The sequence below is a fragment of the Carettochelys insculpta genome, chromosome 2 (genome assembly GCF_033958435.1).
Source record: "Carettochelys insculpta isolate YL-2023 chromosome 2, ASM3395843v1, whole genome shotgun sequence".
Lineage (NCBI taxonomy): Eukaryota > Metazoa > Chordata > Testudines > Carettochelyidae > Carettochelys > Carettochelys insculpta.
In genome coordinates, this window is record NC_134138.1 from 222345608 (window position 1) to 222370148 (window position 24541).

Sequence of the window (24541 nt, forward strand, 5' to 3'; positions counted from 1 at the left end):
GAGTGCCAATGCCTGAGATCATCATCATGGATTGTCCAGGATTTCCAGATTTATGAATCTTGGGTATCAGAATATGCTTGGTCGGGGCTTTGGGGTGTGTCTAAATATTCCTGAGCTGCTTCATGTAGAAAGTATAGGCTTATTTTGGTATTCCTCAGTGACATCAGAGAGTAGTGGCCTTTAGAATTCAGTGTTAGAGAGTTGTCAAGCAGTCTGCAGTTCATAATCTGACCTATTTGTGATGGCTACAGCACCTTCTTTGTCATTCTCTTTGATCATAATGTTGGAGTTGTTTCTGAGGCTATGGATGTTTGCTGTGATGGTGGAAATATTCCCTGAGCTGGAGATGATGAAAGTAGGTTTCCAAGTAATCACAGAACTGTGATGTTCATGGTAGTGCAGAAGGGGAGTCCCAAAGATATGACAAATTCTGCTGGGCTAAGTGTGCAGCTGGATAGATTAACAATTGAGTCAAGGGTATCACTGTTGTTGGCCCTTATGACATGTATGAGTTTAGATAGCTTAGTGTTCTTTTTTTTTTTTTTTTTTTTTTTCCCCTATAGAGAAGCAAAGTGTGTGGTGTAAATGGCTTGTCTTGTTTTGGTGAAGTCTAGCCATGTGGAAGTTTGTGTGGAAAGCTGGTTTAGTATGAGTCACCAGTTTTTAGACCTCATTCTTGAGCTTCTGTACAGGATGCTGATCAGGTGATTCTGTAGTTTCTTTGAGTGTGAGAGGCGCAATCTCTCACTGTAGTCTGGCTAGTATGACAACTGTAATGGATTTTTCAGCTTCAGTCCATTTGGTATGATGGCCATCTGTTTGCATTTGGAAAGGAAGATGTCTGTCTATATCTGCATGGTAACTTTAAGGCTGTAACTGTGTGTCCAGGATGGTTAAAGTGCTGTCCCACTTCTTCTCATCACTCTCTGAGGAGAGCTAGCTGACAACATAGTGCTGGATCTCATTTTGTTTTACAACTGTCATACTATATAAAGGCAAGTACATTAAACACTCACAGTAATTCTTCCAGGAAATCAACTGCTGGAATTCACTCTTTTCTTTACATCAAATAAAACTAAAACTTTCATGTGGAAATGGGGTGTTTATGAAATCTTCTAAGATGTTGCAAATATGTTAAAGTTTAATCTGCAGGAAATTCTTCAAAGGTACAAATACTACATTAATTGTTTCTGTTCTGTTTTTTGTTTCAGACCAGTCTTGCCACATGGGGATGGGGAAGCCTTGTTGTTGTGCTCTTTCTAAAAACGTTTGGACCCTTTGCTATATTTTACTTTGCATTTTATATCCTCTGCTTTGTGAGTGGGTAAGTATATTCTACTGTGTGTCATAATGTGTTTGGCAGGATAAATTTAATTTACAACTAACAAACCGATAAGGTTTAAAATTATGAAAAAGGGTAGAATTACACCAATGAGAAGCTATAGAGACATGAAGCATATTCTACGTTTTCTCAGATGCTTTATGTACTCTTCTGTAAATGCATTTCTTTCATTTAGCACTTTTTCTTTGGCAAATACAGAACATACCCTTCTTTTTGTATTACATAAGTGAAGAAAATAAAATTATCTTGGGTTTGCTGCTTTCTTATTTACTTTATTACAGTATTTTACATATCTGATATTTAAGATAATGATTTCCTTTCTCAAAACAATTTATACTGTGAACTGAAAAGGGAAATTGGAAATAAAACAACTAAACTTTCCATTAAATGGTGTGTATTACTATATCTCTACTCATGTATGAACACTAACCATTTTTTCTTACTCATGCTGTCATGCTGACTTCTTATTATCTTTGTAGAAATAAACTGACAATAAATAGGCATGCAGTGACTGACTTTACTGTCTTCAGTTGATTGTTACCTTAAATTATTACTATACATGGTCCATTTCCCTTATCAAAACCCCATTTCCAATTTTTATGTATATGCTAGTCACCTGAGAACTCATAGTTCAATGCCAGCCCTCTTGATAACCACGCTTTTAAGTGCATGTTCAAAGAAATGCCGTATGAATATAATTTTATCTGAGGAGTGAACAGGTGATATTTTAGTTGTGTTTTGTGCCTATATTATAGTGGGCACTACAGTGTATGATACAATTAAGATTGCAATTTGTTTTCATTTGTGTGTAAACCAAAATTATACTATTTGATACTGCATATCCTAAACTACATAACATGTTGTGGGCATATACTTATCTATTGAAAACAGCAAAGAAATTCTCCCTTCCTTTTTTTTTTTTAACTTGTGATGTTGCATTAATGCGATTTTTTTTTTGTCTTTGTACTTCAGTGTGTTGTGCTTTAGTCTGCACATTATAGCCGTGTCTACACGTGCACGCGACTTCGAAGTAGCGGCACTAACTTCGAGATAGCGCCCGTCACGGTTACACGTGTTGGGCGCTATTTCGATGTTAACATCGACATTAGGCGGTGAGACGTCGAAGCCGCTAACCCTGTGAGGGGATGGGAATAGCGCCCTACTTCGATGTTCAACGTCGAAGTAGGGAACGTGTAGTCGTTGCGCGTCCCGCAACTTCGAAATTGCGGGGTCCTCCATGGCGGCCATCAGCTGAAGGGTTGAGAGATGCTCTCTCCAGCCCCTGAGCTCAATGGTGGCCACGTGGAGCGGCCCCTTAAAGGTCCCCACCCCCTCCCTTTCTGTGCAGGAAGCTGAGAGAGTGTGCAGGCAGCAGCAATAACATGCGGCTCGCCTGCACGCTCTTCTTCAGCCACCCACACCCCCAACCGACCTGATGGCCGCCCGGCAGCACCCCCAGCGCCCTCAGGGAACCCCTCCAAAGGGGAGCCAGGGTTCCCAGGGCAGAAGCCAGGCCGGGAAGCAGCAGCGGGGCCCCTCCTGGACGGCGGCCGAGCTTCGGGACCTGCTGGGGCTCTGGAGCGAGGAGGAGGTGCTCCAGGTAATGGGGAGCAAGAGGCGGAACGCGGATGCGTTCACTTGGCTGGCCAAGAGCCTGGCCGCCCGGGGTCACCATGCCTGCACTCCGGACCATGTCCAGAGTAAAGTGAAGGAGCTGCAGCAGGGTTACGCCCGGGCCCAGGATGCGGCTGGCCGATCTGGGGCCACCCCCGTCACTTGCCCCTTTTACAGGGAGCTCAGGGCCATCCTGGGCCCCCGGCACACCACCTCCCCTCCGGCCACGCTTGATACCTCGGCTGAGGAGCCCCAGCAGGCCCCAGAGGCGGAGTCCGCCCCGGAGGCAAGCCCCGCACCCCGGGGGCCCCCCCCAGGAGCCCACCCCCGGGGCACCGGACCAGGAGAAGGAGGAGGAGGGGGACTCCTCCTCCACCGACACCGGCCTCCAGATCCTCCTCCTGCCATCCTGGAGCAGCAGCTGGGCGTCCGCCCCCCGGGTGTCCCCTGACCGTGGGAGTGGACCATCAGGTATGTACACCCCCGGTGCACACCCCCGGGCTGAGGGGCGGGGTTAATAGATATGGCCAGGGCCCTCCACATGCCCAGATGACCATGGCCCCAAGGACAGCAGTGGCATGTCCCTCACAGGAGTGCATCAGCCCCTGCCCCCCCCCAGCATGACAGTGCCATGCCCCATCCCTGGGACTGGGGGGAGCGGAACCTCTAGGGTCCCCCGGGGTGAGGGGGTGGGACACCCAGCAGTAGCAGCAGCAGCATGTGATGGAGTGGGGGGAGTGCAAATGCGAGACTCAGGCTAGATATGAGCAACAAGCTGAATAGCTCCCAGTGGCTAAGGATGATCCTGGGGCTACAACTGGCAGGTTACACCTCTGCCCTGAACAAAGAGGAGGGAGGAGCCGAGCTGGGTTTGAATCGGGGGCCGCAGTTAGAGGCTAGGGGAAGGGAGAGCTAGAAGGCTGCCTGTCTGAGGAGGGGGAAAGCCACACCCCAGAGGGGCACCCCTCGGGGTCTTCTCCCCAGGACGGGTTGGAAGGACTGTCTCTGACTTCTGTACTGTCGCTTCTGGGAGAAACTGGGCATCTGTTGCCTAAGAAACCTCTCTTGTCATACCTGCTGAGTGAATTGAGAGTCACTCCCACCAGGGGATGGGATGCAGTGCAGGGGGACCCTTGAACCCCATCACAGCAGCATCTCCCGGGGATGGGGAACCTGCAGCAGAGGGGTCGGGGGGACAAGGGCCACGGCTCGGGGCCCACACTAACGCCTGTCTCCACTCTTCTTCCCCCCCCTCCTGTGTTCCGGAGCTGCACCATCGGAAGGACCAGAGCGCGCCGGCAAGGCTTCAGTGGTCCCGGAATCCCCTCCGGGGCCATCGCTTCAGGCCAGCCCCACGGCGGAGCAACGACCGGCCCCAAGGCGGGCAAGACGGCAGACCCAGCAGCAGCAGCCGCTGGCAATGGACCCCCAGCTGCTGGCCCTCCACTGCCGGCAGGTGGAGGTCGCGGAGCAGCGGCTGCGGGTGGAACAACGCCGCCTCCACCTGCAGGAGCGGGCGCTGGCCTGGCGCCAAGAGGCATGGGGGGGCCTACATGCAGACATTGAACCGCATAGCGGATTACTTGGCCCCCCCATGCTGCGCCAGCTGCCGCTGCACCTGCCCTGTGTGCGCCACCCACTGCTCCAGTCGCCGCGCTGTCTGCCGTCGCCCCGCCACCGAGGGCCATTCAGCCGAGGGGGACCTGGGGCCAGCTGACACTCGCCAGCCGTATCTTCCAGTCCACCCGGCCCCCAGCCAGCCCCAGCCAGGGCTGCGGCCGAGGCGGGGATCCCGGCCGCCCACCCCCAGTGCTGGACTATAGGGACGTGGGGCCCAGCACGTGGGCCCCCCCCACTTTTTTGGTTTTTTGCCCTGTACATAGTTTGTATTTATTTATTTGTGACCCCCGTTTTCACTGTCTGATCCTTCCCCCCCATGTAAATAGTTCTCCCCTTCCTTGTTATCCCTGTTTTTATATTAATATACATACATATAATATATGTTAGTTAGAAGTTCTATAGTTATTATTAAGAAGAGTTCAAGTAAACATGTTGGCTTTCACGAACAAGTGTCTGCTTTTATTTGTGCAAGAAAAGTGTGTGTGTGGGGGTGCTGTTGGGTGCTCTGTGGTGTGGGCGTAGGGGCAGGGAGTGTTGTGGAGGATGGGGGGGCAGCAGGGGGCCTGCCAGCGTTCACCCCGCGGCCTCATCGAAGTGGGCCCGCAGGGCCTCCCGGACCTGGGTCCCTTCGGGGTCCACCTGGCGACTGGGGGCAGCGGGTGGCTGCACAGCGGCCCTGCTGGCTTCCACAGCCCAGCCCTGAAAGAAGGTCTCCCCCTTGCTCTCCACCAGATTGTGTAGGGCGCTGCACGCACCCACAATCTGGGGGATGTTGGTGGGGCCCGCATCCAGGCGAGTGAGGAGACACCTCCAGCGCCCTTTGAGGCGGCCAAATGTGCGCTCCACCACCTGGCGCGTGTGGTTCAGGCGCTGGTTGAAGCGCTCGTGGCTGGCAGACAGATGGCCCATGTACGGGTGCATGAGCCAGGGCCGGAAGGGGTATGCCGCATCTGCAATGACGCAGAGGGGCATGGTGGTGTCCCCCACAGGGATCTCCCGCTGGGGGATGTAGGTTCCCGCCTCCAGCCGGCGGCACAGGCCCGAGTTCCAGAATACCCGGGCATCGTGGGAGCTGCCAGGCCAGCCCACATAAATGTCCTGGAAACGGCCCCGGCTGTCCACCAAGGCCTGGAGGACCACTGAGTGGTAGCCCTTCCGGTTGATGTAACGTCCTCCACTGTGCTCCGGGGCGCGGATGGGGATGACAGTCCCATCCAGAGCCCCGAAGCAATTGGGGAAGCCCAGGGTGGCAAAGCCCGCGATGGTGGCATCTGGGTCCCCAAGCCTCACGAGCCTGTGGAGGAGCATGACGTTGATGGCGCGGACGACTTGCAGGGGAAGCACATGGGAGAGCACCAATGAGGGATGAGCAGGGTGTGTGTGGCCTTCCCCTGCCACGGCCCCCCTCTCCTCCCCTCCCCTCCCCTCCCCCGTGGGTCCTCTTACCTCCTTGAGGACAGCCCCGATGGTGGCCTTGCGGACGCCAAACTGCTGGCACGCGGATCTGTAGCTGTCTGGCGTGGCCAGCTTCCAGACAGCGATGCCGACCCGTTTCTCCACAGGGAGGGCACGCCGCATGGCGGTGTCCTGGTGCCTGAGTGTGGGGGTGAGCCACTGGCATAGCTCCAGAAATGTCTGCCAGCTCATGCGAAAGTTCCTGAGCCAGCAGTCGTCGTCCCACTCCCCAAGCACCAGCCGCTCCCACCAGTCGGTGCTGGTGGGGTAGCTCCACAGCTGGTGGCGTATGAGGCGTCGGGGGGGTCAGGGTGCTGCAGGGTTGGGGGTTGCGTCGTCCTCCCCTGCGGGCAGCTCCTCCCCTGTGGCAAGGAGGTGCTCAGCTGCCTCCTGCATGGCATGGAGCAGGGCGAGCACTGCTCCTGCAGGGGCGGGTGGGTGGACCTCTGGCGGTGGTGGCAGCGGCTGCTGCTGCTGCTGGGGTCCATCATAACTGCGTCGCCCGAGGTGTGCGTGCCTATGGCTGTGCAGGCTGTGTGTGTCTGGGAGGGGCCCTTTAAGGGAGCGGCTAGCTGTTGCCCCAGAAGCGCTAGTCTGCCCTGTGACCCTGTCTGCAGCTGTGCCTGGCACCCTTATTTTGATGTGTGCTACTTTGGCATGTAGACCTTCCCTTGCAGCGCCTATTTCGATGTGCTGCTGCGCAATGTCGATGTTGCACGTCAACGTTGCCAGCCCTGGAGGACGTGTAGACGTTATTCATCGAAATAGCCTATTTCGATGTTGGCTTCACGTGTAGACGTAGCTTATGAATTGTACTAATCTTTCTGCAGGATGTTATGCCAGTTGGTTGTGTTGACACATGTAGCACGTTCCAGAAGAGTAGTTAAAAGTACAACATAGTGTTTCTCATAACCATTCTGTAATGTAGACTCTTCAAGAACCCATTAGAGCCAGTTTTTGCAGAGCAACCAGATTAAAGCTGAATTATTCTGAGCAAACGCTTTGGTGGAAGGAGTGGGCTTTTACACATATATGGCTAGGGTATCTTTTATTGAAAGTTCTTCCAGTTGAGCACTGATGTAAAGAAGCCAATATTTTTGTTACAGGTTAACTCGTCAATATGCAAGATCGAAAAAGCTGTTACTGGGGCTTGGCGCAGTGACTCCCAGGCACAATGGGGCTATTGGCTACAGTGGCTCTTGGGGTTAGAGTCATGCTGATGGTCAGATCATGATGTCTGTCCATGGATATCCACATTTGGGGATAGACATTTGTACTCGCACATGGTTCTATACCAGGGATTGGATTTGGTAAGTGTTGCTGGCTGGGTGGCTCTGAGCTGTATGTGGCTCTTCAAGGAGCCACTGTGGCTCCCACGACTGCAGCAGCTCACTCCTCCAGCTCCCAGTTCCTGCCCTGCCTTGCCGCGCTGAAACAAAACTCAGTTGGTTTAATGGCCAGCCAGAAGGATCCAGCCATTAAACCAATTAAATTGAGTCTTATTTCAGCACAGCAGGATGGGTAACTGCCCGTGCTGCAGGTGGGGAAGGAAATAGGAGGGCTGGAGGAGCTGTGCAGAGGAGGAGGTGGCAACGATGGCCCAGCAAAGGAGCACAGGGGGCAGCAGTGGCAGCATGTGGAACTTATGTGAGGTGGGAGAGGGGGCTGGGGAGGTCTGAGAGGGTTTTAAGCCTGGGGCTGGAAATTAGGGGTTGCGGGGGCTGATAGTTGGCCAGGGCTCTGCACCCTTGTTGGCTCCAAGCTGTGAGATTTTGGGGTTACCCCCACCTCCTTGGCGAGGCAGCCCGCAGCTGGCACTACCGGACAGGGCTCCACAACCAATCTGGCTCTGAGCTGGAGGGCTTCAGGGTCTCCCCACCCCATGCCCCGTTTTCTGGAAATCTTATGTGGGACAGGGAGCTGTCCCCTAGCTGAGAGGGGTTGAAGCTGGGGGCAGCAGGGGGTGTTCTGGGGCTGATAGAGGTTTTCGTTGGAGAATGGGGGGTGGGTGCATTTTTCCCAGGAGAGAACCTCTCTCCCCTGCCCTGGTTTTGAATTGCTTTGGGTCACAAAGCTTTCCTGAGTTGTCAAAATGGGTCCCCATCTTGAAAAGGTTGGGATCTGCTGTTCCACACACGTAGCTGCAGGTGAGTCACAAGCTGGCATTCACAGTTGTGGGGGGTGGGAGTGAAAGAATTCAGCAGGAGCACAGTAGCTAGTAGGGTGTTAACATGGAGCCAGAGGTTGAATGGGAGTGTGGGGTACGAGGCCACATATGTATGAGAAAGGGGGAATGCAGAGCCATGGGGACTAGAAGCAGGTGTGCTTGGATGAATATGAAAGGCTAGGTGTCAGCTGAGGTCTGCAAGGGGAAATCCCTCAGCTCCCTGATAATCACTTCCTGCCCCCCTCAAACAACACGTCCCATACTTCTGCTACCCACGTCCAGCAACTCTCCAGATTCACACTCAAGTTCCTTCTCAGCAATTCCTGTCCTCCCTCTATTTCTCCATTTTCCTTGACTCTTGCAAACGTTTGGACGGTTTCTGAGTGTGGTTGTGGGGGTGAGGGGTGCGGGAAGAAAGAGAAGGGTGAAATACATTTCTGTATTGTAGTTTAAATAAAATTCAAAGTTCTATGTTATGTCTCAGGAGGGATCTATTTGTTGAAATGGATTTCCTGGATATTTTTGTTGTCTGCATTGTTACAGGGTCTGCATTGTTACAGGGTCATTGTGTTGGTCTGTATCTTCACAAAACCGTAAAGCAGTCATATAGCACTTTAAAGACTAATAAAATAATTTATTAAGTGATGAGCTTTTTTCAGTAGTGCAGAATTCTCCTAGGAATAGTATCTTCCCTCATGTGCTTTGGCTCCTGAGTGGTGCAAGGTAAAAGGCCTGTTGTTTGCTGGAATTGAATTTTAACTATATAGCCATTGAGAATAGGCTTGGAAGGTTACAACTTAGATTTATTTTGCTCAGGTGCTTGGACCATGTGACTCTTACTGTTGTGGCTCCAGGGAATGTCTTCTGGCCCATTAGGTCTATCAGTCAATATCTTATCAATTTGTTGCCGAGATCTTAAATTGCAGCTGTTGCTTTTCTTGATTTTTTTAGACGCAGCCCAAATTGGGAATGATAATGAAGCTGCCTTTGATCCTTAATAGTCTTAGTTTAAGTTCTTTAGGACTATAATTCCTTAAGGGAGAGAGTAGTCCAGATAAAACTGTAGCTGGATGGATGATAAGAACTTCAGTTCACCTGGCTGTATTTTAAACTTTTTGTCCTAAAAAGCTCATCTTGTAGTAGCCTTTATCATAGTGTGGCAGCTATTTAATACTTTCTAATGTAAACAAACCATAGTGTGTCTCACTGTTTGTTGATCAATATTTCTTTCATAAGTCTGATAAGGCATTGAGGCAAACAATTTTAGATGATCAGTTAATATCCTTTTTGACTTTATAAAATGGTGCTGTTTCCTTTTGCTAAGTGGCTGAAAATTGTCACTTTTCATCTCCAGTAACACAATATACACGCTTTTGGACACCATTTGCTGATCTCATCTTGGTGGACATGGGAATCTCTACCTTTGTTTTAAAGCTTCAGCTAGCTATGGAATAGATGAGTGCCCTTGTTTGCCATTTTGCTGCTTAAAAAGAAAGGACAAAAATAGAAGTACTTTGTGTGATACAAGCATTCTTTCTTCTGCCAGTCCTTTGCCATCGTGCCTCTTTCGTGCTTGAAGTTTTTGACTGGGAAGTGCATTCAATCTACTTATATTATTGTAACTTGTAGAACTGAATGATTGAATATATATTTAAATGGATAAGTACATTCTGCTTAATACTCCTTCTAGTATGGTAGGTAGGGCCAAATGCCCTAAAGCAATGGGTTAACTTCTGAGAAAAAAGAAACAAGACACATGTATCTGCAAATAAGATAAGATGGTTATGACTCTGTGTGTGTGTGTGTGTGTGTGTGTGTGTGTGTGAGAGAGAGAATGAGAGAGAGAGAGAGAGAGAGAATTCTCTCTCTCTATCAGCTTTCATCTGTGAGTATCTCAAATTCCATTCAAGAGTTTTTTTAATTGTTGTCCTTATGCCTTTCAATTCAGAAACATTCATGCAGTCCATATTTTCTGCTAATTTTTTTTTTAAGGAAAATCAGGTTATTGAAGTGATAGAATTCAGTATGAAACCAGTTTTTGAGAATAATTACCTTTTCTGCAGGTGCATAGGGAACATTCTTTGTTTCAGTTTATTCCACTAGTTCAGTGTCAAGCTCATTCCAAGTAGAGAAACTGGTTGGAGTAGAAAAAAGTCAAGCTTATTTTCCTTTTTTAATATATGAATAAAAAGTTCTAAAATTATCTACTTGTTTTGATATCTTGAAAGACATCATCATCAGAAATATTTCAATTTGCTAAATACTTGGTTTAATAAATAATTTAGTTATTAATACAAAGCATGTTTTGCATTTTTTTCTCACATATGTATCTCAGGACATTTGTTAGTTTTAAAATGCTGTGTTTTGTGCATTTTAATTGAATTCCAAATTCCATCCAAACACAGCTTAATATAAATTTCAGATAAGATTGAGAATGCATCATTCAGTTTTCTAATTTTAACTTATCTAACATAACATTTCTAATGTTAAAAAGTAAAAGTTAAGAATTTCAATAGCTGAAAAAAGCTGTGTAACTTTTTAAATAAATGTGTATAAGTATAGTGGATTCTCCAGGTTAATAAGTAATGCCAAGTTATACCAGCCTGTGAGAATCCAAACTTTGTTTAGAAAAATAACTAAAAACTACAATGAAAACCAAGATCTCAATCAAGGCTTTTGCATGCTGATTTAAATTAGGATTAAAATCACTGATTTAAATTAATCTGCCCTATTGAAACTTTGTATAATTTTTTAGTTGAAAAACTATTTCTGGTAAAATAAATAAATGTTCGGAGGATATTTAATTATGAAATGGAATTGGCTTTTTTAAATTGGAAAATATTATGGTAGTCATATGATTTTAATTTTGTCATCTTGTATTATTTTACAGATTTGAAGCAAAAGATTATACTGTACATAGAACAGATAACCTATGTATAGAAAATTGTTACCTCTGATTCTCTCTTGATACTGTGTAAAAGAGCAACTTTGATATTGGTTATTTTTGCAGTTAAAACTAGTTTGTAATGCATAAAACCTTAGATGCATCATCTTAAAAAAATAGTTGGTTGCCTTTCTTTATAAAATGCTTCTCTAAAATTTGTTTCTTCAAATTAGCGTGTTGGAGAGAGGCTAGATAATGGGTAACTGAGAATTTATCATGATTGGCAAAAGTCTGTTTATATAGTTACCATTTCAGTTATGCTGTGAAAGTTATTTTGGAAAGATATTGTACGATGGTTTAAGTTTGGGAAGGTGATCAGAAAGATATTTTAACTGTTAATTATGCTGATTATCATTGACTGTGGTCGTAAGGTACAGTCCTCTCTGCATGTAGGGAGCAAGGCAGTGTAGAGTCAGATGTCTTCTAATTGGTCCTCAAATATTTCCATATCAAATACGCATATCTGGGGGGTAAAAACTCTCAGCTGTCAGTGCTGTAAACTCCACTTGGGATCTATATATCACGCTATGTTCTGATCACATCACTTGTGTCCTCCTGTATTAATAAAGGTTCTGCATTACCAAATATCTGTAACTGCTGTGAAAGTATGTTGTCCTCCATGGCTTTCTTATGTATAGCTGATTGGAACTTTGTAAGTCATCGTATTGACAATTATAAATGGATAGAATCTGTCTGCATGCTTCTTAGTTATATTGTTTCTGGACTACTCATAGGACTAAAGTGTTTCACACTTCGGATTAAAGCCTGTACATAGATCTGGTTGAGTGCACCCATGTGCAGCTTCTAATTTATTCATGAAAGTAAGCATACCATATATGACTGAACAGAGAACAGGTTTGTTTAGTAAGAGTATACTATTTTATAGCTGCATTTCAGTGTAGAGTAACTCTTTATGTTGTCCATTTCACTGCTAAAGGCCTCCAGCTAGTTTTACCTGGAATTAATATTTCGCCTTTAAAACTGTGTATGACTGTCATGAGCAATAATAATTTATACCGTTTCATTCTCCTTCATTTTATTTCTTTTTCAAAGGTTACTTTTTGATTTCACTTCAGAAGTTGAAAGGGAACATACACCACAGCTTTTTGTGTTCCATCCACTTCCTGTCAAAAGTGGCAGTGTTTGTTTTTTTGCTGTTATCTAACAGGGTTAAATAGTTGATTTATCATTAAAAAAGCAAAATAAGTTGGTTATACTCATAAATTAACTCATTATTTATTCGTGCTTCCTTCACTTAAGGGATGGAAATGGCACAGTAATAAAATTTAGTTGTACTCCTATTCATCTTATCTTTGTAGAAGCTCAAAAAGAGCCAAAAGTTAAGCTTTGATAAAACTGGCTTTTATGCCAACCCCACAAGAGGCTCTTAATGTTCCTTTCATTGATTAAATTATATATTTAAATAAAAAGAAGAGTAATAAAATCACTTGATTGCTGAATTGCTTCAGCATCTCCACAAGCTTTTAATTTAGCTTTCTGTTCTTATCAAAGCTACCTGGGAAGTCTCCTTGCTTAACCTTACATTCATTCTTTCTTCACCTTCATGGTTCAGCTGCTAATGTTAATTTAACTGTAGTAATTTAAGTAACAAGTTCAGCGTTACTGTAGCATTATAATTTTTTTCCTGGTAAAAGCAGTTTTAAAAAGTTTGTCCATGCCTTATGCGTTCATGTCATACAGTTTGAGTTTAGTGTTCAGTAGAGGTTTTTAAAGAAAATGCATGTTATTTATAATGTTTGGACTCTAAATCTGCTTCATTTTGTCAGTCACAGTGGACATAGTGTGTATAAATTTATCATCTTTAGTTGTGATCTTGCATCGGGATTCATTAGCATAGATATGTGTCCTATGTAAAATCTTCATATGAAAGGAATCAGTACTTATCTCAGTTTTGGATAGGGGATGAAGATTTTACCAATATGGAGCACACCATTGACATTCAGTGGGATGTTATGCGACAGCAGAGTTTTCATGGTTCTTTTCCTTTTAGAATATTTCTTGATGAATGTAGAGATACAGCTTTGTATATGGTCAATAATAGTCAATCTTGGCAAGCATTATCTTTGTGTAAAGTTACGCTCGAAAATGTTGCTTACCAGATGCCTTTGAATTGTTAAGTTAGATAGTTTTTGAACATTTAGACAAAGAATCTGATTATTTTACTGTTTGTCTTTTGTAGGGGTTTTGTGGTCACTCTATTATTTGGAAAAACAAATTCGGAGAAGTACCTTGAACAGTGTGAACACTCATTTCTTCCTCCTACTTCTGTTGGGGTTTTTAAGGTAAGCAGCATAAGAAAAATTTATTATGCATAATCAGAATCCGTGAGCTTCAGACTTTCTTACGACTAAATGCAGTGTCTTGCCTGGTGTCAAGTATTGGAGGGTTAGGCGTGTTGGTCTGGATCTGTAACAGCAACGAAGGGTCCTGTGGCACCTTATAGACTAACAGAAAAGTTTTGAACGTGAGCTTTCGTGAGCACAGACCAGCATCTGATGAAGTGAGTCTGTGCTCACGAAAGCTCATGCTCAAAACTTTTCTGTTAGTCTATAAGGTGCCACAGGACCCTTCGCGGCTGTTAGACTTTCTTACGTGACTCTGTCAATAGGCTGTGCTATCAACAAAACTGAAATGTATCACTTTAAGTGCATATTTCCAAAGATGAACAGGTCTAGTCTCTAGTCTTTTTTACAAAGCGGCTACATCTATATGGCTGTTTAGCACAGTGCTATGCTAATGACAGTTCACAAAATTGCAAATGGAGGACCATTTGGAAACTCACATGGCTAATTAGCATAGCTGCATGAGATTTTGCTGTCAGCAGGAGGCTTGCCAGCAGTACAGAGGCTGTGTGGATGTGCCTCTGCTGGCTGAGCCCCTCTCTAGAGCAAGGCATAAGGGACTGGCTACAGAGGGAGGCTTAGCCATCAGAGGCACGTCCACAGCGTCTCAAAACTGCTGGCATGCCCCCTGCTGATAGTAAAATCTTGTGCTGCTATGCTAATTAGCCATGTGAGTTTCCAAATGGTCCTCCATTTGCAATTTTGCGACTTGTCATTAGCATAGTGCTGTATGCAGCAGTGCTGTGCTAAACTGCTGTGTAGATGTAGCCAGTGTGTGTTGCTTTAATGAGAGTGCATATTTTAATTATATTTTTCTGGCTCCTTCATGAGAAGCAGAAACACCTATATACTAAATATTTTTTCTATTTGCAATCTTTATTTTTCTCTGTTTAGCTCTTATAGTTTCCTATATGTTCATTTAGATGTTTTGTGTCTTAGTCTGCAGAAGTGCCAAAGCCTCAGCCTAGATCTCAGCTGCGTTTCCTTTTTTAGCTATTATTTATTTTCCTTGAGAATGTTAAACCACAAGGTTTTATTCTTAGTTGCTGCTGTTGCTGAAGGACAAATCAGCAAATTAGTGATTCAGTCCTCTGTCTCTTAACCAAGTGCCTCACTGAGATAAGTTTGCTTGTGTCTAGTTTTCTTGGTCTTTTTCTAAATATATTTTAACTGAATCAAAAGATTTTGTATTTCCTGCTCCAGTGAGGCAAAGATGTTTAGATGTTGTTAGACTATAAACTTCACCTGAGAGAACTTCAGCAAGACAAGATGGTTGAGGTAAAATCTTTTACTGGACCAACACAACAGCACTGTAGCTACTCAACAGAAATTTCTTGTTTTGTACAGCCACAGATTGAAAACAGGAAGTTTTAATGGCTAAAGACTAGGCAGTAACTCTGCAGAACATACATGATACAGTGTAGTGTAAAACAGTTCTGCTTCTCTGAATTTGGCACAGTGAGCAGATTTTTTTGAGAAATTCTGCTTCTATAATCATTTTTATAGTAGAATTGCTACTTTAATCATTGTATGTGTGGACTAGCCTGACTTGCAGAGCATTTCTTCTACTTCGTGAATGACATTTCTGTGACTGAAGCCTGGTCAGTACTCACAATCTTGTACAACACATTTACTACTAGTATGCATAATGGTTGCTTGAGCATGTGTATCCTCTTCTCATCTGTTAACTGATCTGTATATTGAAATTTTATTATACAAAGTTCGTATTCATATTTTCAGGGCTTGTTATATAAGAGTTCAATGTTCTTAAGTCATTTTCCTAATAAATTTAGTTTTGTGTGCTTAACGCAACACAGAGGGTGCATGAATTTGCAGTTTATAGTTTGATGATCAAGTACAAGTCCCAGGTCTCTACTTTCAGTCCTGTCTTATCACAGGCTATCCTTTCTCCTTTGACTATTAAAATACATAAAAGAAACCTATTCTTTTTATGATATGGGCAGAGATTTTCCAATGTTAATCCCTTCAGCTTTGTTCATTGTGGCTGTGTCTACACGGGCACAAATCTTTGAAATAGCTGAAGATTCAGTGCCTCATTAGCATTGGGACATTTCTGGCCACGGCGCTTTTGAAAGCACACAGCTCGGCGTGGCTACACGGGGGTTCTTTTTGAAAGGACCCACACCTTTCAAAATCCCCTTATTGTGATCAGTGATCAGGAAAAGGGGATTTCGAAAGGTGTGGGATCCTTTCGAAAAGGACCTCTGTGTAGCTGTGCTGAGCTGCGCGCTTTTGAAAGCAACGCTTTCAAAGTGCTGCGGCCGGAAGTGTCCCAATGCTAATGAGGAGCTGAATATTCAATTTAGAGCCTCATTAGTAATCTTCGAAATGGCCATCAGCATGGCTGTTTCGAAGGTTCATGCCCGTGTAGACGCAGCCTATGTGGTTTAAGGGATGGGAGTATGTGTATTCAAATAATTTTACATACCATATAATTCCTACAACACAGTATTTTCCATACTGTAATGATTCTTCACTTAAAATATTCATATCAAACAGTAGATACAGTTTAGTTTTTCTTCATAGTGCAAATCTGTTTAGTAACATTGTCTAAACTATTTTTAAGTGTACAGAAGAAATGAAATGTGAAGCCAAGCCTATTAAGATTGACAGAAGATTGACAGGTGCCAATATAATTGATGAACCTTTGCAACAAGTGAGTTTTAATATAAAATATTTGAATTTATTATGTATTGCTGTGGTATATCTGTGCACATCATGACTAGAATATTTGTGTGGTCCACAAAATAGGCAGTTATTATGAGTGATGATAGATTTCATACCATAATATAATATGATATAAGTTATCACATTATAATTGCAAAAACTGAATACGGCTTTAATGTAAGTTGCACATTCCTAAACCCCCTCAGAATATTCTAAATAATGCTAACAATTCCTGCCTCGTTTACAGGTAGAAGAGCAGAGTTTGAAAAAATTAAACATTTTCTGTGTGGAAGACAAATTTAATGTTTATACGGTGGCAAAATGTGTTGTTAAATCCTTTATTTTACCAACATTGTGTTACTTATTTGTCAGTTTTTATCTGAAATGCTGAATGTGGATAGATGCAGCATTTTCAGTTTAATTATTTTGGAGTAGTGGTTACAGTCGGTACAGTAATGATTGCAGATTAAACATTCACTATATGTAACAAAAAACAAGTCTAAATGGTGTTTGATCTTTTTTTGACATTTTTGCTGACTTTTAGAACAAATGTGAGATGGGTTATGGCATTGCTATTTTTCCTTTCACATATACTTTTACCTTAATGGGATTGTTGAAAAGAGTTCTAATCTTAGTCTCTGAAGAAGATAAAGATGACATATTATAAGGTTATAACAATCATAAATTGCATTTAAAGTGATTTACTGTATAATACTACAGAATTAAGTAAACTTCATTTTTTTGGAGCTTAGCTAATGCAGTGTTTTCTGCCCTAAAAATGCTTGATGTATTTGAAAAGTATACTTGCTATAATAAATCTGAGAAGTGCAATTAACAATCTTATTTTAAGGAGTTTTTTGTGGTGACTTATTTTAGAAATATTAGGTTTCTCACACTAAACTAGCCTAGCTATAACACATGAAAATTATGAATCCTCTGCGTAATACCGAGTAGTACCAATACAGGAAAAAAAGATGCCTGATTAAAGGTATTTGGTTTTTACTCTTAAATATATAACTGGCTTTCAAACCCCAGTATTAGTTCTGAAGCTCTGTAGAGCAAGTAGCTTTCAGTGTACTTAAATTATTTATTTCCATTCTTCCCCAGGATCTCTTAATGGTACTGTACAGATGACCGTTTTCTGCCTAAATTAGGTATTATGTATAGTACCAAACTAGTATGTTATAAGATGTTGTTAGGACAGAAGTCAGGATGACAATTTTATCAAGTATACCAGTTATCAAAACAAAAAAGCAGTCCGGTAGCACTTAAAAGACTGTACTGCTTTTTTGTTTGGATAGTATGTAGACTAGAACGGCTATCTCTCTGTTACTATGCCAGTTGTGAGCACATCTCTGATTTTGACTTTTTCGCAGAACATTGTGAAAGTGTGAGAGGTAACTTTGGAATAATTTGAAATCCTCAGATGCCATTATTTCTTTCTGTTTGGCCTCTAGCCAGGGCATGGAGTATTTTGTGTAACTTCTTTCCCCATCAGCCCTTGCCTCTATAGTGCCTTTGATTCTTCCTATGGTACTAGGCTCCTTCCCAAACATTTTTAACATTCCTTTATCTGTGAGTACCTGTAGTTCGTACCTCTACTTCTGTTCATAGTTATTTCAAACAGAAAAAGTGAATTTCATATGGTTGTGTATCTCATGCCTGCCTTGGAGCTTCATTTTTTGTTGTTTTACTGCTTAGGAAGTCTTTGAACAGCAACATTGTCTCTAGAGTAGTTGTTCAGTTTCAGAAAGACAGCTTTTAATCTCTTTGCACTTGGTTCATGTTTGGAAGTTATCTTTACACTCATAGTGTGGGAAGAGACCTCAGGATGTCATCGAGGGGACCAGTCCCAGCTAAATCATCCCAGACAGGGCTTTGTCAAGCTGGGACTTAAAGACCTCTAGGGAAAAATATGCTACTGTATACCTAGGTAACCCATTCCAGAGCTTCACCACTCTCCTAGTGAAATAGTTTTTCCTAATACCCAACCTAGATTTCCCCCACCACAACTTGAGACCATTGCTCCTTGTTCTGTCATGTGTCACCACTCAGAACAGCTACTCTCCATTCTCTTTGGAACCATCCTTCTTCACGTAATTGAAGGCTGCTGTCAAATCTCCCCTCACTTTTCTCTTCTGGAGACTGACTAAGCTCAAGTCCCTCAGCCTCTCCTCATTAGTCACATGTTCCAGCTCCCTAATCATTTTTGTCATCCTCTGCTGCACCCCAGTGCATCCACATCCTTTCTGTAATTGGGTGGGGAGATTGGACAAAACACAGTAAACCCTCAATTTTACAGACCACAATTTAGCAGATGTCAGGAACGGACCCCATTGTTGCTGAAGTCACCTTAATCAGGGCCTGTAAAATCATAAATCACCCCCACCACTACCCCTTTCCCCAAAAGTATGTCTGGGATTTACTGCTTCCAGCTGCCACGGTCTGGAGAAGCTGCTGCCTCCTCTGCCGGAGCCTCCCTGCCCTCCTCTCACAAGGCAGACAGCACTCATGTATGTGCCCAACCTTGGTGGGAGCAGCACAGGGCAGTGGCGGCTCTTCCAGGCTGCGGCTCAGCTCTTGCTGACGTGCAGCAAAGCTCCCAGCTGCGGCAGGGCCTTTGCTGTAGCTGCTGTGCATGGCGGGGCCTTGCTGCTTTGGCGGGCCTCCGCAACTCCTCCAGCAGTGGTGGTTCCTTCAGTGAGTACTGGGAATATTTTTTGGGGGGAGGGGTGGGAGGAGGTGGGGCTGGGGGACCCTGGCACAGGCGGTGGGTAGTAAACTGTCTGATTTTAATGGACCCCTCTTTCCCCATTAGTCCATTAAATCGAGGTTTTACCATGCACTTGATGGAGCTTCACCAGTGCTGACAGGGCTCCTACTAATACACCATAGTATGCTATTAGCCTTTTTAGGCTACCAGGGCACACTGGTGACTCATATCCAGCTTTTCATTCTTTGTAATCTCCATGTCCTTTTCTGCAGAATTGCTGCTTATCCAGCTGGTTCCTAGCCTGTTGTAGTGCCCGTGATTCTTCCATCCTAAGTGCAGGACTCTGCATGTCCTTGCTTAACCTTATCAGATTTCTTTTGACCTAAACCTCAAATTTGTCTAGGTCTTTGCAAATTACATAAGCTTAGATACCTTTTTATTTTTTTAAAAAAAAGCTTAATTTCTGTGCAAATATACTTAGTTCACCTTTACTCCTTTACACCCTTTATAGAAGCTGATAAATGAAAGTTATCCCTACCTTTCTTAGCTGTTGATTTGAATATGGAGAAGTTCACGTGGAACAAAGCAGTCAGTAAAAAAAAAAAATCATAGCTTGGATTCTTTGTATGCGAAATCTCTAACTATTTTCAGAATTCTGTTCCCAGTGCTTAACTTTCACAGACTGGAGGGATGGCATGGGTTAGATAAATTGTATATCCTTCTGCCTCCTCACTCTGATCTTTGTGCAAAATTGAAACTAATCAAATTGCAGCTGAAGCACTCTGCAGTAATTCAGAAAGCTGCTTAGAGGAGAAAATTACCACTCTCACATATACCTAACAGTTATCAAATGTTGAGCCCAGGCATAAGACTCTCTTCACTTCCCCTTTTCATTGTTTGAGATACATTTTTATATCTCTGTTAAACCCTGCTAAAATGGTGTATGTGAGTGAGCAAGAGAGAAGAAAATAAAAAGTTTTACAAGATTAGTGGTGACCCTGGAATACTCATTTTGAAACTATTTCTTGCCAACTTGCTGTATTCTTATACATGTAAAAAGTAGTGAGAATGTATTTGTAAAGACTATGTATATAGTTCTTGAAGATAATTCATTTATTAAAAAATACTTTTGTATTGCATCATATTTGTATTTATAATGTGTGGATTCCTCCCTGGTGCAGTTTTACAAAGGAGAGAGCTTGCCAGGAGTCAAATTCTAAGGAGTCACTAAACAGAACTGTAGGACTATACTGTTAAAAAAGAATGGTGGTAGCTGTTCAGCATAAGTAGTGGAGCTTTGTAGGATACACAGGTGGATTGCCAGTTTTGTTACTCATTTTTCCTGCTAAATTCATTACTTGCTATGAATGCAGAGCTGACAGTATTGCAAAAGGAAACTTGCCAGTTTTTTACTCTTTTAATTTTTGCATTGAAATTGATATTATAATTCCCATTGACGCAGTTTTTGCTACTGTGATGCAGGGCAAAATCATACCATGTAGTACATATTAAGTCTTGTGCACTTGTCAGCTACTCCTACTAAGCATTATATGGAGATTTAAAGATTATAGTATGTCACATTATTTGCAATGGTTCATAACTGTGAATTCTGTCTACCTCGGGGTAGATACTGCAAACTCGTGGTGGGTTCTATAACTAGATTTTACCAAGCCAGGAACAAATACGGACTCCTGGAACACTACATCAGTCTTAAAATGGAGTCACAGTCAAGTTTCTTAGTCTGGAGAATCTGTCTTGCCACCAAGACAAACTGGATTTACAGATAAACAATCAAACCAAAACTCACACAAAATTTAGGTCACTTCCATTCTCAAGAGACCAGTGACTTACCCTAGATCAATTAACCTAGATTTTATACTAATGCAAAGCATGTACCTAATCCTGTAATAAACTAATATTTTATTAGGTAGGAGAGAGAAATAAGAGTTATGTATAGATGGGCTGAGTAACACACATTGCCAAGCCCTGGGCAAGGTGGGGAGGCCTCTGGTGGAAAATTGGGGTTGGGGACTAGTGTCCCCAAGCCAACCTTTTGTGGGCTGCCCAGCATGCACCGTCTGGAGCTCTAGGAGCAATTTAAAGGGCCCAGGGCTCTGACTGCTGCTGTTACTGCTGTAGCAGTGTCTAGAGCCTGGGCCCTTGAAAATTGCTAGGCCCCTGGCAGCTGTCCCCTTTGTCCCCCATCAGCAGGTCTCTGTTTGCATAAATATAGCTTAAAGCAAGCAAATATGCACAGATCAGTTGCAATCTAAATCTTAAGAGTGATAGAGTTGTGGTCTGTCATTTCAGAGCCTCTTTCAGGATAAACTTGGGGCAGCCCCTGGTAATTTCTGGGTAAAGTTTGGTGTCTCTAGTCCTGAGAGAGTTCCAACAGCAAAGAGATGAAAAATATTCATATTAGCTTTTTTTATTTCCCTTCTCAAGCATTCAAAACAGTGGGATGAGTCTTTCTACATGTAGTTCTGGAAGCTTTTGTCTGGTAATTGCTCACTTAACTTTTTAGGGGGGCATGGAATTCCCATGCCTGGGTTTGCGCATTCAGAACAAGCATTTTCAAAGCTGTAAAGCAAAACTTCTATGTTTTCTTATTGTATGAAATATGGATGTTAGGAGTCAGATAAATGCATGCAGCAATTTACATGCATTTCATAGTCCAAACACCAAGCATATTCTTGTAAGACTGAGCAAAACAAAGACAGCTGTATGGGTCTGTTCTCAAGCTCTGAGTTTTTCAGTTCTAAGCTAATGCCCAAGGTCTTAGCAAGAGCTGGCATCTCACCTGCCAACATAACACCATTCCTTTAGCTGCATCTCTTGTGCAAATGTCTGAGAGAACAAGTTATGATTTTCCAATGAGTTATTTCTCTATCTTCCATCTTCCATGTGGTAGAGTGTCTGGTACTTGAATGTTTGAGCCACAGCTGACATTGTGATGAGTGGATGTGCTTTGCACACCCTTGTTTTATTTGGCAAGTAGATATATGTGGCTAGCAAATCCACTGGGGACCATCTTAGCACCTGCCCACCTCAGTATGGGAGAGAGTAGCTGTGTTAGATTCTCTGCATATTGTTCTCTCCTGCCAAGCAGTACAATAGGGGTTTCGCTGTGTTTGGGTCCTTCCACAACTACAGAAAGTCTGAGAATTTCCAAGTGTGCATAGTGTAAGGTATGTTTCAAGTCTGTCTGTATAAGCATACAAGTATATTGGTAAAAGCAAAGATTTTTAGCAATTGTTTTGATGCTCAGCCTTCTCTCCATGCTTTGAAATATGTCTGGGAGTTTTCACTATTACAAGAATAGAAGGGTGAATGTTAAACTGTAATGTTGGCTCTCTACTGTTAACTATCAGCATGGTAGCGTTCCAATCACTGTGATGTTAATAAAGATGTGAGATCATAAAAGTTCTCATAATAAACAAATGACCCAAGTATTGCATGTTCTACCACTAAGAGCTATTTTGTGTCCTCCTTCAAATGTTAGGTAATCCAGTTTTCACTGAGGGACTATGTCCAGTACTGGTATTATACACTAAGTGATGATGAATCCTTTCTTCTCGAAATCAGGCAGACTCTTCAATATGCACTCATTCAGTTTTCTACTAGGTAAGACTATTTTGTTTGTGTTTGTGTTTTTACTTGTGTGTTTAAGCACATATAAAAATATCTTTAGATTGAAGTATAATTGTCTTTTCCCCTCTTTTGATCAAGTAGATAGCAAAAGAGAATGGGACAACTTCATAAAGAAGTTTCTTTTCTTCCAACTGTTCCATTCTGTGCTTTCTTTCTCAGCCCAAGTACCTATATTGTCATTGTCCATATTGTAGCCGTTGTCCTATTTTGGTGTCCTTCATTAACTTAGTTCTGAGTTATCTCCTTTTTTTATTTATATGAATTTTTAAATGTACTGTTTACCACCATTATAGGATCTGTTTGAGGCTTGGTGAAGGAAAAAGGGTGCTTGTTCTTTTAGTTCAAGTATGATGTAAAGCACATTTTATTAATAGCTTTTCTGCCAGATTCTTGAAAGTGGTCTGTATCTGCTGTGAGCTCTCTTGGCAGGTCTGCTGTTGGTTGCTGAATAGGCATTCGCTTTCTAGTGAAGAGACACTACTGTCTGCGCTGAGATTTTGCTTAAATTCCTTTTGAAAAGAATAAGATGGTTTCTTTACACCTGTTGATAAGTAGAAATTATTTTGAAAAAGAATAAAATGTGTTTCTAGATGCTGATACTGCCACAGTGTCTCCCTGGTAGTTTCTGTGGCTTTAAAATATTTTATTTTTTAAAATTTTCTGCTTTATTCTGTGAGAGACACACCGCAACAGGGACATGTTATACAAACAAAAGGGAGACATTAACTTAGCTCATCTTGAATGCAGAAAATAAAAAATTGAAAATGGTAATATTGTTACAGACTTACATGGATTTTAAAATCATGGAAATAATTGAACTGGCATGATTATGCAGTGTTGTTCTGACAAATAAAATTTGCAGAATTTTTAATTTTTTGGTGCTACTCCCTCAGGAGTAGCCAGTGGAAGTGAAAAATAATATAGGATGAATATCTCCTGGGATGTAACTAGAACAATGGATGAAATAGATGTGGAAAATTAATATCAAGAAGACGTCTTAGTATTGATATGTTAAGCAGTAAAATAGTGGAAATTTTGCGAATGCTTGGGGTATTTAAAACTAGACTAAGCAACATGGGACACTGCACATTGTGTGAAATGATCCTTTGCAGGAGATGGGCTGCTGCTTGCTTCTATTTTTTTAGCTACTGTGATTGTGTGCAATTACTTCATTGGTTTATTTTTACATTGAGAGAAGAAATTCACAGTTTTTTGAGTGCTATTTGGCCATAGGAAAAATTTAACACCTTTTGGGTGCTAATTAGTCATAACTACATTGACCTGGTTGACATTACAGTAAAACTTGCTGTCCTTATTATGACTGAGAAAATTAAATTAATACATACCTTATTTTTAAGAGAGAATCTTGTTTCATTGAATTGGTGCAAAGCCATCGGTAAGCTTTAAAAAAGACTTCTCAGGGTTGTTGTCCTGGTTATGTCAGGGCATCCAGCTGTCATAGTTAGGTGGACAGGTTTTTGTTTAATGTAAAAGCCAATAGCATGACTTAGATTCTTTTAAAATGACTCTCAAACTGCAAAATTACTTTTCTTGGGAGATGTTTCAGAGGCATTAGGGAAGGCTGCCACCTAGCGTTTTTCATGTGATATAAACTTTAAGTTCTTGCTACAAGTGATCAATTTGGTACGCCGGCCATCTCCAACCTTAATACACCAAAGATCACTTTTTGATTTGTAAGGCATTCCAGGGTCTCTGCTCTCCCTGCCACTGCTCGCTCTTCCCACCCTCAAACACATTTATTCGACTAGGGCAGGGACCTGGAAGGATGCAGAAGGAGGTGAGGGGTGCAGGCTTTGGAGGAGGGTTGCGGTGCAAGAGGGGGATCTAGGCTGGGATGCGGGAAGGGATGGAAGGTGCGGGCTCTGGAGGGAGTTTGGGTGCAGGACAGTCTCCAGGGAGGGACAGTGTGTTGAGGGTCTGGAGTGAGTGAGGGGTGTGGCTTCTGAGGATGAGTTTGGATATG

At 43.0% G+C, this 24541-nt stretch overlaps 1 protein-coding gene across 5 annotated transcripts in view; it reads left to right on the plus strand.

Moving 5' to 3' along the window:
* Nucleotides 1-24541, plus strand: part of SNX13 (sorting nexin 13) — a 147722-nt gene that overhangs the window by 33708 nt on the left and 89473 nt on the right. For all 5 annotated transcript variants that reach the window (XR_012644048.1, XM_074984652.1, XM_074984654.1 and 2 more), the window contains exons 2-5: nt 1212-1324; nt 13343-13445; nt 16093-16182; nt 22409-22530. Coding sequence is in view for 4 of the 5 variants with exons in the window: in XM_074984652.1 (XP_074840753.1) it covers nt 1212-1324; nt 13343-13445; nt 16093-16182; nt 22409-22530 (428 nt within the window). In the remaining variant the exon portion in view is untranslated. The remainder of the gene's footprint in view (nt 1-1211; nt 1325-13342; nt 13446-16092; nt 16183-22408; nt 22531-24541) is intronic.